The sequence below is a fragment of the Equus przewalskii genome, chromosome 1 (genome assembly GCF_037783145.1).
Source record: "Equus przewalskii isolate Varuska chromosome 1, EquPr2, whole genome shotgun sequence".
Lineage (NCBI taxonomy): Eukaryota > Metazoa > Chordata > Mammalia > Perissodactyla > Equidae > Equus > Equus przewalskii.
Genome location: NC_091831.1, coordinates 17,339,720 through 17,354,954, shown reverse-complemented (window position 1 = coordinate 17,354,954; position 15,235 = coordinate 17,339,720). Strand labels below are relative to the sequence as shown.

At 46.1% G+C, this 15,235-nt stretch overlaps 1 protein-coding gene across 10 annotated transcripts in view; it reads right to left on the bottom strand.

Annotated features, from left to right (window-relative positions):
- ABLIM1 (actin binding LIM protein 1) overlaps positions 1 to 15,235 on the bottom strand; it is a 291,309-nt gene that overhangs the window by 84,425 nt on the left and 191,649 nt on the right. For all 10 annotated transcript variants that reach the window (XR_011543542.1, XR_011543545.1, XR_011543541.1 and 7 more), the window contains 2 exons: positions 9,256 to 9,382; positions 7,217 to 7,310 (listed from right to left, as the gene is read on the bottom strand). Coding sequence is in view for 3 of the 10 variants with exons in the window: in XM_070632138.1 (XP_070488239.1) it covers positions 7,217 to 7,310; positions 9,256 to 9,382 (221 nt within the window). In the remaining 7 variants the exon portion in view is untranslated. The remainder of the gene's footprint in view (positions 1 to 7,216; positions 7,311 to 9,255; positions 9,383 to 15,235) is intronic.

Genomic DNA, 15,235 nt, shown 5'->3' with positions numbered 1-15,235 from the left:
ATTTGAGTCCACAATTGAGTGTAAGAAGGCATGAATTCCTCTGAGCACAGTGAGAACGAGAAGAATGCAATTAGTTTTCTGCGTGAACACGGGTTATTACTCTTGCTTTGCATGTATATGATACACACAAAACAAGAAAGGGGAGGTTGGCATTTCAGCCTGTCCTTTGCAAATTACATCTTCGATGGTCATAAAAAGATTATAAGCTATGCAAGTGCCGTGGGATAACCTGTGTTTCCTCTCACTAGATAACAGGCCGGCCAGAACAAGACCGACTCACTGCTTACGGCTATTCCAACATGCCATGCTTAAAATACCCACAGCAAAAGGAAGGAAGAGGACAAGGGCCTCCAATTTATAAAGTGAATTAGTTTCACAGGAACATCGTAAATATTTGTCCCTGGGCTTTAAGAAAAAGCAGTTTTAGTCAAAAAGTAGAACAAAACAAAGCTACCCATTTTTAATCCTTCAGAGAATCAAGAAAAAGGATTTGGCTGAATCACATTGTGATTCCATTTCCTACACCGCAGGAGCTCAGCAGGAGGGAGACTGAAGCAAGTCTAAATCCTGTCCTTTGTCCATCATTTCCAAGCGAACAGATAAAGACTGGACAGTGTCACCCCCCGAGGTATGATGGGAAAGGCATTAAAGCGGCCGGAGGATTTGGCATGTGCTGCATTGGAGGGTCTCTCTCTGACATCCTGTGGTATACAAGTAGTTGCACACACCATCACACATTTCTCCCTGGAGAGCACAAGAGGCACGGTAAATACCACGCCACATAAAGACGTGTGCCACCAGCCTTTCTGGAAAGACAAGGAGGATTGATTTCCTTGGTGTGGAGATGTGAGGAAGAAAGGAGAGGGAAAGCCCATGAGACCCAAGCAAGAAAGCAGAGCCCCGCCTTCCTCCTCGGGGTAAGAAGGCAGGGATACAAGTTTCCTTTGTCTCTGAGAGAACAGCATGCAAGAGGAAGAGGAGGGCTCCAGCGTGCAGTCTGGCAGGTGCCTGCTAGGGAGGAAATGTCTGCAGAGGGAGCCAACGGATGAGAGCATTCATCCTGAAGGAATGAGTGGAGTGCTCAGTAAACACAGAGCCCCTGGGGAAGGGAGTTGTGCAAGAGAGCTGAGAGACTACGAGACGTCAAGCCCACCCTTGGCCTGCTCATGGACTGGCCCAAGACACAGGGGAACACGGAGGGAACAAACCATTTTCCTTTACCCTCAAGACTTCTGTTTCCAGTTTGACATTCGCGTTTTTTTCTGTGCTGCTTTCACTTTAAAACTATCTTGTTGCTGTTTTCTTTCTGCATGAAGTTGGCAGGTAACAACCTGCACCCAGGAAAGGAAGTTTGCTGGAGTCAGAGATCTCCTAGGACCTTCCATTACTGATGGAAGGGAATTCATACCAACAGGATGCTCCCCCCCCCTACATCTGCTGACATCTGTGACCTAAGTCTGAAGTCTCATGTAGCTTCCTGTTACCATGAGGCTGCTAAAGCAGAAGGGAGTGGAGTCGGGGTGGGGCCGGGGTAAGCTTGCTTCAGAGAAGAGTTTAGAGGTGGAGATGGAGATAGAAGGCTATTGGAAAACTCCAGTCTCTCACACTAATTTGCTTCTGGACTTCTCAATTAGGAGGCAGGTTGTAAAGCTCTTCAGATCTCTCCTGAGGAGCTTCTAGGATAATTAGCATAAGCTTTTAAAGATGTGCCATTTATAGCACGATCTCTCTAAAAAGAGAATCTCGCTGTCAAAAACAAAACTGAGAGCCAGCAAATGATAAATAAAGCTACAAATGGAGTGTATGCTATATGCTGAGTGTTACATGCCAGTTTCCAGAAAATCTCTTCAGAAAAAAAAAACTACTGGTTCTGACCCCTTAGATCTAAGATACGAGAATTACTGAACTCAGATCCTTAGAGCCAAAGAGACTTTAGGAGTTAAGCGGTTCAAGTATTGGATTTACATATTTATTTTTAATGCTTGTATTTAAAGAAAACTGAGGCTCAATGAAGTTGAGAGTTGCCCAAGGTCACAAGGATGAGTTCCAAGGGCCAAGAGTAGGTTCCTGATTCCCTGTCACCTGGGGCCCTTTTCAGTAAAACACAAGAAGGCTCTCCCCCCGACAGCTTCAAGCTGATGTGATGGGTGGGGTTTACAACTACTAAGGAATCGCAGAGGGAGATGCAATTTTAGAGCAGGATGGAGTTTCAGAGGTTACAAGCCTCTCCCTTTACCTGTGAAATGAAGATAGTCTCAGAGAGGCTGAAGGACCTGTCAAAAATGACTCGGGAATTCATGACGTAGCTGAGCCTGGAGCTTCTTGATCATTGCCCAGTGACCTTTCTCCTCAAAGTTCCCTCAGGCATTCGATGGCATCTCAGGTGAAACCACACTCACAGAAGTGGCCTTACGGCCCCCCCCAATGCTTACGGAGGGTTCAATTAAAACCACACCGGAGCTCCAGCCCTCATTGGGATGACGTTAAGTTCCCAGGTTTACTGGAGGGGGTTGAATGGTGGCTCCCCAAAAGAGATGTCCACGTCAAATCTTTGGAAGCTGTGAATGTCTGGAAAGAGAGTCTTTGCAGATGTAATTAAGCGAAGAATCTTGAGATGAGGAGATCATCCTGGATGATCTGGGTAGGCCCTAAATCCAATGACAAGTGTCCTTCTAAGAAAAAGGCAGAGGAAGGTTTGACAGAGAGAGAAGACGCAGAGAGGAAGGCCGTGTGAAGGTGGAGGCAGAGATCAGGGCTACGCAGCTGCAGCCACCAGAAGCTGGGAGAGGCAAGGAAGGGTTTTCCCCTAGAGCCTTTTGGAGGGAGCACGGCCCTGCCAACATCTTGATTTTGGACTTCCGGCTTCCAGAACTGTGAGAGAATAGGTTTCTGCTGTTTTATGCCACCACTGTTACAGCAGATACAGGAAACGAACAAATTTACCATCTCTACGGATGAAATCAATCAGAAAAAACAACTAGAAAAAATCAAAGATCACAGAATGGAGAAGTACAATGTGGTATATCCATACAATGGAATATTATTCAGCCTTAAAAAGGAAGGAAATGCTGGTCCATGCTATAACATGGATGAATCTTGAGGACTTTATAGTAAGAGAAATAAGCCAGTCACAGAAAACCCTAAATACTTTATGATTCCACTTATATGAGATACTTAGAGAAGTCAAAGTCATAGAGACAGAAAGTAGAATGGTCATTGCCAGGGGCTGTGGGGAGAGAGAAATGGGGAGTTACTGTTCAATGAGTACAGGGTTTCAGTTCTACAGGATATAAAGACTTATGGAGACGGATGGTGCTGATGGTTTCACAACATTACGAATGTATTCAAATACACTGAACTGTTTGCTTAAAAATGGTTAAGATGGTAAAGTTTATGTTACACGGATTTTACCACAATTTTAAAAATTGGGGAAAAAAAACCAAAAAGCAAGGATTACAGTACTTACAACAAATCCACAACGTTTCACCAGTGACGGAGTCAGAGAATGAAAGGCAGAGGGAGGAAGGCAGAGTGTGGAGACCAGTCCTGTTTTATATGGGTAATCAAGCCAAACTGACTCATGAGCTGTCACATGTCAGAGTGCTAACTGTGCAGGACATTTTTCTAGATCACACACCCATCCGAGGAGGACGGCATGCCTGCTGGGTGGATCTTGAATCTACCAACAACCCTACTGCAAACTGCTCCCAGAAGGCCCAACTCTGAAGGCATAGTGTGGACCGCGTCCAAGCCTTCCGCCTTCCAAGCAGCCCTCGCTGAGACCTGAAGGCAATCTGGTGAGGGTCCCTTGCAGCCGCAGAAAACACTGAAATACTCAGGCCTTCAGGGAGAAGCCAGAGTAAGCAGATGTTTCTTCAAAATGGCACATTCGTGGATCTAGTTTTATTGTAGACGTTCCTTCCCACAGCTGTTGAACTAAATCTGAAGGGAATCAACACTGCCCCCGGCCCCCAGCCCTTTTGCCTTGCCAACTCTTTTGGGGGAATACAGTTCCAGATGTGGACTGAGGAGGCAGCTGTTTTGATCCACACCTTCTGAGAACGTGGCTGCCTCAAATCCAGGGGCTGTGTTCTGTCTCTTCCTGCCTCTCTTCCTATAGCTGAACACCTGGGAAATGGTTCTGGTGTTTTATTATCGTTGTTTTAAAATGAAATTTCCCAATTGCTCCCAACTCAACAGGTTTATTTCAGTCTCATGCAGCAGACGGAACTTGGGAACCCCACAGGAAATGCTGTCGGGACCCCTCAGCTCCTTTTGAGAGCAGCACTGTGGGGCTCTAGGGAGGGATGAAGGACACATGCAGGGGACAGGCGGGGGAGCACCCTCCACTGTACTTTGAGTCTTGGGATGTGACCACTGGACTTCACGCTGCCTTTTGGATGGGTCACATCCGTCTTCTCCAATAGCTTTCCCGGGAATGTGCTTCACCTGGGGCCCAAACCGCAGTCTTGACAGATACTTGGGCTGACCATTAGAGCTTTATTGGAAAGACCATGAAAACTCCTCCTCACACCCATACTGTGTGTGTGTGTGGGAGGATGCAGGGGGTCGAATTCTCAGGTTTCCCTCCAGCCAGTGCCACCGCTATTTTGTGTCCAGAGTTCTGCAGTCGTCTCCTAACTGGCCTCCTTGTCTCCAAACTCACCCCTTTTCCATTCATTTAAAAATTTGAGGTGAAATTCACATAACATAAAATTCACCATTTTATTTTTTAAGGAAGATTAGCCCTGAGCCAACTGCTGCCAATTCTCTTCTTTTTGCTGAGGAAGACTGGCCCTGAGCTAACATCCGTGCCCATCTTCCTCTACTTTATACATGGGACGCCTACCACAGCATGGCTTGACGAGTGGTGCCATGTCCGCACCTGGGATCCGAACTAGCGAACCCCGGGCCGCTGAGGAGCAGAATGTGCTCACTTAATCGCTGCACCACCAGGCCAGCCCCAAATTAACTGTTTTAAAGTGAACAGTTCCATGGCATTTAGGACATTCACAACATTGTGCATCCACTACCTCTAACTAGTTCCAAAACATTTTTATCACCCTACTTGAGACCAGTAAGCAGTTACTCCCCATTTTCCCTGCCCAACAACTCCAGGCAACTGCCAATCTGCTTTCTGTTTATAAGGATTTACCTATTCTAGATATTTCATTGAAATGGAATCATACAGTTTGTGGCCTTTTGTGACTGGCTTCTTCCATCTAGCATAATGTTTTCAAGGTTCATCCATGCTGTAGCCTGTGCCAGAATCCCTTCCTTTTTAAGGCTGAATAATATTCCGTTATCCGTATATACTGTATTTTATTTTTCCATCCATCCATCCATGCATGCATGCACACTTGGGTTGTTTCCACCTTCTGGCTGTTGTGAATGGAGCTGCTGTGAACATGGATGGACACATATTTGAGTACTCCCATTCATTCTCTTCCCAACAATCTGACCCAATCACATGATACTCCAGCTACAATCACTTCCTACCACTCTTAGGATAATGCCCAAGCTCCTAAATGTGACCTTTGAGGTCCTCACGCTCTGGCCCCTCCCCACTGCTCCAGCATCATCTCTCCCACCTGCAATCCTGCCCGACTGACTTTTTGTTTCTTGCGTGTGCTGTGCTTTTCCTTGCCTCTGAGCCTCTGCAGATGCTGCTCCCTCTCTCTGGAACACCCTTCCCCTGGGTAAGAGGCAACTGCATTGACAACACTCATTTCCTTATCCCTCAAGTCCAACTAGCTGCACTAGGTCCCAGCAGAGCCAACAGTGACCTCTCTGTGGCATCGCAGAGCTTGCTGTGGGATAAGGCCACGCTGGACCTTGCTGTGAAATCCCACGGAGGCCACCCAGAGACACCTTGGGGCCTCTCAGATTTACGTCAGGTGTCACTGAAACACACCCTGCTGGGAAGTTTGAAGGTGGTCATGTGGACTCAGTGTCCTTGTGTCTGCCGAAGGGATGTGACAAGCTGCAGGACCAGTCCGTCGCCTTGCCAGCTGCTGGGCGTCCTGACTCACCTCTGCTCGGTAAACATTCTCCACCCTGAACTGTGGGACAGGTATGAGGCAACCTTTACTCTTTCCATCGGAACTGGTTAACTCCCCACAGGCTGTAAGAAGTGGGGCAGTCGCTGTGAACTCTGGCCCCGTAATTCCACGATGGCCTCAAGCCCAGGAGGAGCCTGGCTCAGCCCAGAGGCAGAAGCTGGTGGGGCCACTGCTGAGAAAGCAGGAACCAAGCTCTCCAGTGCAAGGTAGTCACACCTTAACTTGACAGGCTCAGCCTCGCCCCCAGGGGGTTCTGGGTCATGCAGGATGTGGTTTTCTAAGGGTGGGGAAGTCTATGCCTTCACTTTTCACACACCGTTTCTTTTCTTTGTTTTTTTTTGTTTTGTTTTTTTTTTTTGAGGAAGATTAGCCCTCAGCTAACTACTGCCAGTCCTCCTCTTTTTGCTGAGGAAGCCTGACTCTGAGCTAACATCCGTGCCCATCTTCCTCTAGTTTATACGTGGGACGCCTACCACAGCATGGCTGCCAAGCAGTGCCATGTCCGCACCCGGGATCCGAACCAGCGAACCCTGGGCCACCGAGAAGCGGAACGTGCGAACTTAACCGCTGCGCCACCGGGCCGGCCCCAACACACCGTTTCTTTTCTCAGCTTCAATTCTGAGCCTCTGCTCCCTGAGTCTGTACACTCCCACAGGTACTCACGTGACGCAAGAGCACACACACCTACACGTACACTCCCATGTGTACCCGCACGCGTGCACACACGTACACTCCCACACACAAGTGTACATGGACACATACGTACATGGACACATCCACGTGCAGGCACACATACACGTGTGCATAGACACACGTACACACATATACCTGTGGCTCTAACATGCTCTTCATTTCCTCTTTTTCTAACTTCTAAAAATGAGAACAGTCTAATATAACCCTCCCTTCTACATAATTCCTAATAGAGCCTGTATCATTTTTTTCCTTCAAATTCTCCATCATGCCAATTTCCGCATGAACATTTAGTAGAAACTGCCTGTGAAGACAGTACAACACATTCATTCTCTAAGAGATCAGTCATCTGCAACGACTTTCTTTTCTCTCTCTGTGAGGAAATAAATGGAAGACGAGGCTGTGTGTTTATGAGGGCCTCTGAGGAAATGACTGGCTTTGAGGGGAGCCCGTCTGTCACTTACCTCCAGCACCTTCCCTGTGATAAACTGGTGACAGGCTTCACATCTCACCCCAAAGAGCCCCTGGTAGTCCTTCTCGCAATACGGAGCGCCGTCCCTGCAGGACAGAAGAGGGGTCAGCTCCTGAGAGGAGGCCGAGGGGTGGGGAAGACCCCAAACCACATTTCTGGGAGCCCTTTCCCACAGAACGGTCATGGAACGTGCTTCTCTGATCCTTGGCATTCACGTGCCTGGAGATCCACTCAGACATGATCAAAACCCATGAAACCAAGCGATCCGGGGAGCGCCGTGGTTCTCCGGGTCACACAGAGGTGACAGCCGAATCACCACACGATGCCCACTGCTGAGTCCACACATGTCTCAGACCTAACTAGCACAACCCAGCATCACTCCTGTTCACTACCAGCCATGTGGGCGTCAGATGCGCTCTTGGGTGTCCGTCTTCCTCTGAGGAGGCCCCACCACCACCTTCCCCCCACTGCCTCCTCAAGCCCAGGACACCGTCTCCTCAGCCCTTGGGAGGCCTGAGGGGCCCAGGGCCTTCTCATCCAGCTCCCGCCCTTCCTTCATCTACCTCAGAGCACAGGAAAAATACCACCTCCTACGTGTGTTGTTGCTGGACAGGTGGCAGAGCACCACTCTAGACGCCCATTACTGACCACTGTGCAGCCTTCCGTGTTAGTCAAAAGCTGGGCGTTTTTCTCATGTTACTTTGGCTGTGCGTCAGAACCACCTGTGAGTGCTCCCTTTCTAACACAGGTGTTTCAGCATCACCCCAGACCTACAGAATTGGATTTCTAGGGGCTGGGGCCCAAGCTGCTTTTTTCCTTTGTTTCACTATATTCTTAAATTAAATTTGTTTAATTTTTTTGAGTAGGCAATGTATTCACCTGGTTGGAGGACACTTTTTATTTTATTTATTTATTTTTTTGAGGAATATTGTTGCTGAGCTAACATCTGTGCCAATCTTCCTCTATTTTGTGTGGGATGCCACCACAGCATGGCTTGACAGGCAGTGTGTAGGTCTGAGCCTGGGATCTGAAGAGGTGAACCCTGGGCTGCCAAAGCGGAGCATGCAAACTTAACTGCTACACCACCGGGATGTCCTGAGAACATTTTCTAAAGCATAGAAAAATGTATTGCAGGGGCTGGCCTGGTGGTCTAGTGGTTAAGTTCGTGCCCTCTGCTTTGGCAGCCTGGGGTTCGCAGGTTCAGATCCTGGGTGCAGACCTAGCACCACCCATCAAGCCATGCTGTGGCAGCATCACATATAAAATAGAGGAAGACTGGCACCGATGTTAGCTCAGTGACAATCTTCCTCAAGCAAAAAGAAGAAGATTGGCAATAGATGTTAGCTCAGGGCAAATCTTCCTCACCAAAAAAAAAGAAAAAAGTATCACAGACAATTTTCCCTCATTGCCACTAGATGCCCCCCCACCCGTGCTCATTCTTTCCTCCTTAACTCAAAAGGTAACCACTGTAACTAGTTTCTCCAGGCTACATTAAAAAAAAAAATACTTCACTTACTCTAACTTTTATCCCCACAAGCATCTGACTCTAACACCAACCCATTCCCTAGCCGTTGTTTTGTGCATTGGTCTTATTGGGCTCAGGGCCTAGACCCTGTGTGTTTTTTTGGGGAGGGGTCTACAAATATGTTCAAGACCTGGAAGGAAGACAAAGGGTCACTAGTTCCAAATAGGAAAAAGAAAATTAGCAGAAGTAAAACTATTAAATGCTTAATTAGTTACAACCTACAGTATAACATTATGTCACTTTCATTAATAGTTCAAGTAGACGACGATCAACATTTTGTTAAATTTATAGTAGGCAAACTAGGGCAACAGAAGAATAAAATTCTTTTCAAAAAGTTTACAAAAACTAAAGTTTTATAGTAGAAGTTAATATGGATTGCGGGCTGTGAATGTCTTTCCTTACATCTGACGGGAGGGGGAGGGGTCCCCCAGAGCAGGGCCTACAGTACAGGCAGCCACAGGCCCCATCCCTGCGTGAAGGATCCGCGCAGCCCTGGCCCCTCTTACTTGCTGATGTACTCCCCGGTGAGGACCTTCCCGCAGGACTTGCATTTAAAGCACCCCAAGTGCCACTGCTTCTCCAGCGCCAGCAGCGCCTGCCCGTTCTTGATATCTCTTCCGCAGCCAGCACAATCTGGAAAAGAGCAGCAGCCAGCAGTTACTACATGTTTGTTTTGCTAAATCCAGTCATGCAGGCCGGCTCTGAACCCCAGAGTAAAACCATCACAAGCTCAATAAATATTTACTTAAGCACCATTTCATTCCGTTTTCTTTCCCTTTACAAAATTTTTCCCGGTTGTCTCACAGACCCCATTCTCACACAGCACGGAAACTTCACGAACCTCGGTAGATCCAAGGGGATGGATGTTCTTCATCTGTTTATTTCCTTGGGGTTTATTTAAATACCCTCTGAGCTCCAGCTGGCCCAGAGAATATTTAATTATAGTGTCTTGGCTGTGATTTTAAGAACCTGCTCATAGGCCTTTATTAATTGAGGGCACATGTGAGCAGCTAAGCACCTCCTGCTGGAGGCCACATATCACACTATATATGTGATTTCTGGAATGCTGCCCATAAATCTCATTTTTGTAAACAGGACTCTCCTTCCTTATCAACCTAAACCAGACTTTCGAAGATTTGTGATCATCAATTAAATGGCTCCTAATTCCTTAGCTTTAAATTCTCCTTGGCAGCCTCCTGTGAAGCAGATAAAGGAGAAAGGGTTTCTTCCTGTGAAAAGCGTGGGCCCTGGAATGAGATGGCCCAGTTCTGAGCCCCAGCTCCACACTTCATTGGCCAGCCACGTGGCCCAGGCTACCTCTCCTCTTTCTCAGCCTCGGTTTCCTCATATGGGAACCAGGATTCAATAAAAATCACAGATTTAGCACGGTGCTTGGCACATAGGAAGTGGCTCCATAAACATCTGTTATTATTATAATTGCCATTATTATTCTGATTATTAAGTACCTCATTGTTAGGGAAGTTGAGTATTTAAAAAAACCCAGAAGAATGTAAGTTGGTGCAACCTTTTTGGAAAGAAACATAAACATCTACAAACATTTAAGATCAATGTACCTGAGAAAGTAAAAGAAAGCAGGTGGCAGGTTGGCCATGATTTCCGCAACTGATCACGAAAAACACTCATGGGATAAAGCTATGTCCAGACAAGGCCACTCTGTGGCCATTCGGTACATAAAATGATTCAACACCCCCTCTTCTGAGCACATCCACGACGGCTGGTCCTTACTAATGACACTTCTAGCCCAACGTGAACCCTCTCTCATCCTGGAAAAACTGAGTGAGACAGGCAGTCACTGACTGACTCCTGCTTCCTGACAACACCCAACCCAGAACTGCTCCCATTCCCCTGAATCCTCCCTAAAACTATCCAGCACAAGCTCACACCCTGTAAAACTTCCTCCAAATGCCATCCCGAGATGGCTCACTACTCCTCTGGCTTTCTCCCTTGCTGCAGTTTAAGTGAACTCGGCTTTTTTTGACTATAGGTGTGCTTCTGCTGATCTTTGGTCAGTGGGCATTATTAACATAGCTTTAGATCCAGCAATTTCATGTCTAAGATTTTATTCTAGAAATAAATTTGCAAAACAGTGTGTGTGTGTGTGTGCGCGCGCACGTGCACACATGTATTCCCTGAAAAATATATACTCATTCCCCGCAGCATTTTTGTAACAACAAAACTGAAAATAGCTTCTATGGACATTAATGAAGGACTAATTAAATTAATTACAGTATAGTCAATAATGGAATACTATGTGCTGTTAAAAATAAAGCAAATCTGCATGCTGACATGGAAAGATGTCCAAAATAGATTAAGTAAAAAAAAAAAACAGCAAGCTGTAGAACACTACACACAGCATAAATTCATTCACAGAAAAATAGTAAAGAATAGGGTATACGTGTGTTCGCAGACATGCTTGTACATAAATAGAACATTTCTTGGAAAAAAAACATAAGCTCGTAATACACTTCCTTCTGTGCAGAAGGACTCTACTTTTTTTCATATCCTCTGTGTTGAGTTTTTTTTTTTACCATGAGAATGTAAAAAAAATTGAGCAAATATTTACAAAGTTAAAAATATATCTGCTATATAAGTTATGAATACTGAAGATTAGAATTTGTCAAAGTATAGCCCATTATAAGCCGAGTGTGTATTATATGATCACAAAGCATCACATATTCTTTTAAAAGTTGGGTTTATATGTATCCCAGCATCTCACCAAAAATCTTATAAAGGAAATCTCACATCTGGTAGTTTACTATAAAGATAAAAGTGAAGGGGTATAATATTTGCTTATAAATACAAATTTTAAAGGTTAGGAGCACAGCATGGTCTTGAGATAAATTGACAGTTTTAATCCAAGATGAACTGAATTTTTTCTTCATTCTTCAGATTACATCATGCCCAGTAGGTGGCAGTAAAGATTTAAAATAATAGATCTGGGCGATAGAATTTTTAAAGCAGAAAATAAACTTTAGGAATGGCTTTTCAGTTCTACAACTGGAGACAGCTGGGCTCAGGGAGGTTGGCAGAGCCAGACGGGGTCTCTCCCTGCCCAGAAGTGAGATCTAGGGAGACGGAAGATGGGGGAACCATAAGAGCACAGGCTTTGGGATTAGCAAGACTTGGGCAAGTTAACTCTCTCCGAACCATCTTTCTTCATCTATGAAATGCTGACAATAATACCTACTTCCTAGATTGCTGTGAAGGTGAAGAGAGATTCTGCATTACGAAGTGCTTGGTACGCGTTGGACACTCAATGTGAAAACCCCTTGAAAGAAGCTGAGACACAATTTGAGAGCAATAATGACTTCTCTGATCATTCTACGTTGAGGGCTTTCGATGAACTAGGCACCATGTGAAGGCTATATAGACAGGATACTATTTATTCTTCATGGTCATTCCTTCATCCTAAATCTTGACATAAATCAAGCAAATCAACAAAGACTGCCTCCTAGAAAGTAAAACACCAGCCCATGATGCAAAGTATTCCAGTATATTCCACAGAGGCTACCCATTCACTCTTCTCTGGACAAAGCCATATTCTCCACTTAAGCCTGACGTCATGCTGGGGAAAGTGGAAAAGATGAAGAGACAGAAAGGCTCATGCTGGATTGTTCTCGCCTCCCATGCTCATTCCACTTAAGCTCTTTTATAAAGAACGAAATGTCCTACTCTCTATCTTCATGTTTTTCAGCTGTTGAGAAAATTGTTTCCACATCACTGAAGCAGCTGCTGACAAATATAGAAAGCTGGTGATTGGCACTGGAATTATTGTCAAAGTCAGAAATAGGTGAATATGGAGCAGCATTAAGGGAATCAAACCCTCTAGCGACTGATAAGTGTTCTATCATGGACAAATAATGACCAAAGGTGAAAAAAGACGACAATGGCAACAATAAAAACTTCACCCCCAAGCCTGTCATTCTTGGCATTGGGAGCCAGGAGAAAAGCAGAGATTTGGTTACTCGTGTGCAAGTGAAACCCACATCCAAGTACACACCTGGTTCCATATTTATTTCATTTCGATCAAAGGCAACAGATATCCTTGAAAATAGGGATCCTGCTTCTCTCGTTTAATGTATCTAAATTTTTTTTTTTTTTTTTTTTTTTTTTAGCATAGGGCCATGGATACCTGGGCTTCAAAAGTATTTAAGTTGAAGAAGATGAGAAATGTCTCTCAGGAAGGAAACCACTGTTTCCAAGCTAAGAAAGGTGTCATCACTTGGGTAGTACTTAAGATCCTGTTAGCCTGGATGCCTAGGTGCTCCTTGAAAACTGTTTCTGCCTTCCTAGAATTTCCCATTTGGGAAGAGTAAGGGCCCAAAAGGTGTCTTACTGAGTGAAGATGCCTCTCTGGAAAAGAAGGCTGAGGACATGGAGCTATAGAAAAGGCAACCACTCAGTAACCGAAAGCCCATGCATCCCCAGCTTCCCAGGCCTGCACACTCCAGTCATGCCTAGAACCACTGCTGAAGGTGGAAAGTGCCATTCAGAGTAGCTACCCATCTAGGATCAAAGCTTCCCGAATACGGAATTAGACTTTTTCTAGTGTCTTGGAATTTTTGGCTACGGTCTTAGAGCTGAAAATGATGGGGATAAACATTACATCTTTCAAAGAAGGGTGCTAGGAATATCCTTGCTGGACTCACCCAAGATCTACCTGCTGAGTGTCAGCCCCTACTGCCTGCCTATCTCTGGAACCCGAAGTTCGAAAAGGCATAGAGGAGAGTCAGCAGGGGAGTTGCCCACACAGCTGGAGTGTGGTGTTCCCTCCCCTCTGCTGTGAGAAGACTCTTCGAGAAGGGAAGACCAGCCTCCCATTGTCTACCTAGATGTTTACTGAGTGGGGATGCTCAGGCCCTGGTGCTGTCAAGGGATCCAAGAGAAGCTTGTTGTTAGAGTTCTTGGGACAAACTGACTGGAGTGTCCTGGAGCTTGGAAGCGTTCATAAACAAAAAGTGTGCAGCCTGCTGAATTTGGAAGCTGGCTGGAGCCCCTCCTGATGGCAGGCTAAGGAGAAGACAGAAGAGGAAGAGGTGTGCACCTCCACTGTCTGGCTCCCGGGGGATGCACTTGTGTCCTGTGGATGGTACCCAGGCTCAAGCAGCATGAATGAACCCACCTGAGAAGGCTGCCTGCCGAGGGTGGGGGACTGCACTAATAAGAGGCTGTGGGAGGCCATGAGTGAGCAGGACCTGAGGCTGCAATGGAGGAATGGGGTTTGTTGTAACAGGTTGGCCAGAAAATGTACACTTTTGTCAAGGAACTCATAATAGGCCCCATTAAAAAAACCATGTCTCCAACCAGTGTTAGCTGAAAGGAACTGTGATAATGCCAGAGTTAGAACACCTTTCCTGCTCTACCTCTAATCTCCCCCCACCCCCCCACCCCCCCACACCCCCCCCCCCACCCCCCGCTGCCCGGACTCCAAAGGAGCCACAAGCAGGATGGGATGGAGGTACAGAAGGAGTAGAAGAAGAGGCTGTGCCCCCTTCCTCGTTGCAGGTCTCCAACTTGGGTTGAGCCTGAATGCGAAGCAGTGCAGCTCTGAAATGGATGTGAAAATAACATTTTCAACTGGCCTGGACTTTTAAGAGCTGAAAGTGACCAGAAAGTTACAGGATCTGCCTAAGATATTATTAAGGGTGGGAGAGAGAATGCTGACAGAGGATAATAAAAGTAGCCACGGGAAAACACAAGACTTTTCAGTGTTTTGTCCCACATGTATTTTGGCCCATTCTGCACGCTAATTGTACGACTCACAGCATTAGCAACTTTGGATGCAAAGAGATCTAGAGTCAAATTCCAGCTCTGACCCTGAAGCAAGGGACTTTGGGCAAACTAGGCAACCACTGGGCTCCAGTTTCCTCATCTGTAAAATGGGTAGGTTAACAATACCCACCTTCCCGGCTGTTGTGAGGATTGAAGAGAATATGCACTATCACTGAGCAGAGCATAGAGCACACAGTAAACACTCCGTGTCTGTTCTCACAGCTGCAATAATCTACAAAACCTACATTTCATCTTCCTCTTAACAAATACACATGACCCACTGTCAGCCTCCAGGGAAGGCATTTTGCTTTCTCTGGTTCCATCATCATCATCATATTATTATCATTGTTATCATTCAACTTTTAACTTTGTTTTTGGTGAGGAAGATGGTCACTGAGCTAATATCTGTTGCCAATCTTCCTCTTTTTGCCTGAGGAAGATTGTCCCTGAGCTAACATCTGTGCCAGTCTTCCTCTATTTTGTATGGGGGACACCGCCACAGCGTGGCTTGATAAACGGAGTGTAGGTCCACGTCCGGGATCTGAACCTGTGAACCCTGGGCCGCCAAAGCAGAGTGCTTGAATTCAACCACTACACCACCGGGCTGGCCCCTCAACTTTTAACTTTTGAAAGGTCTTGTACTTCTATTGACTCAGTCCACTCTTAGGGATCCCGCTCACCTGGAAGCACGGT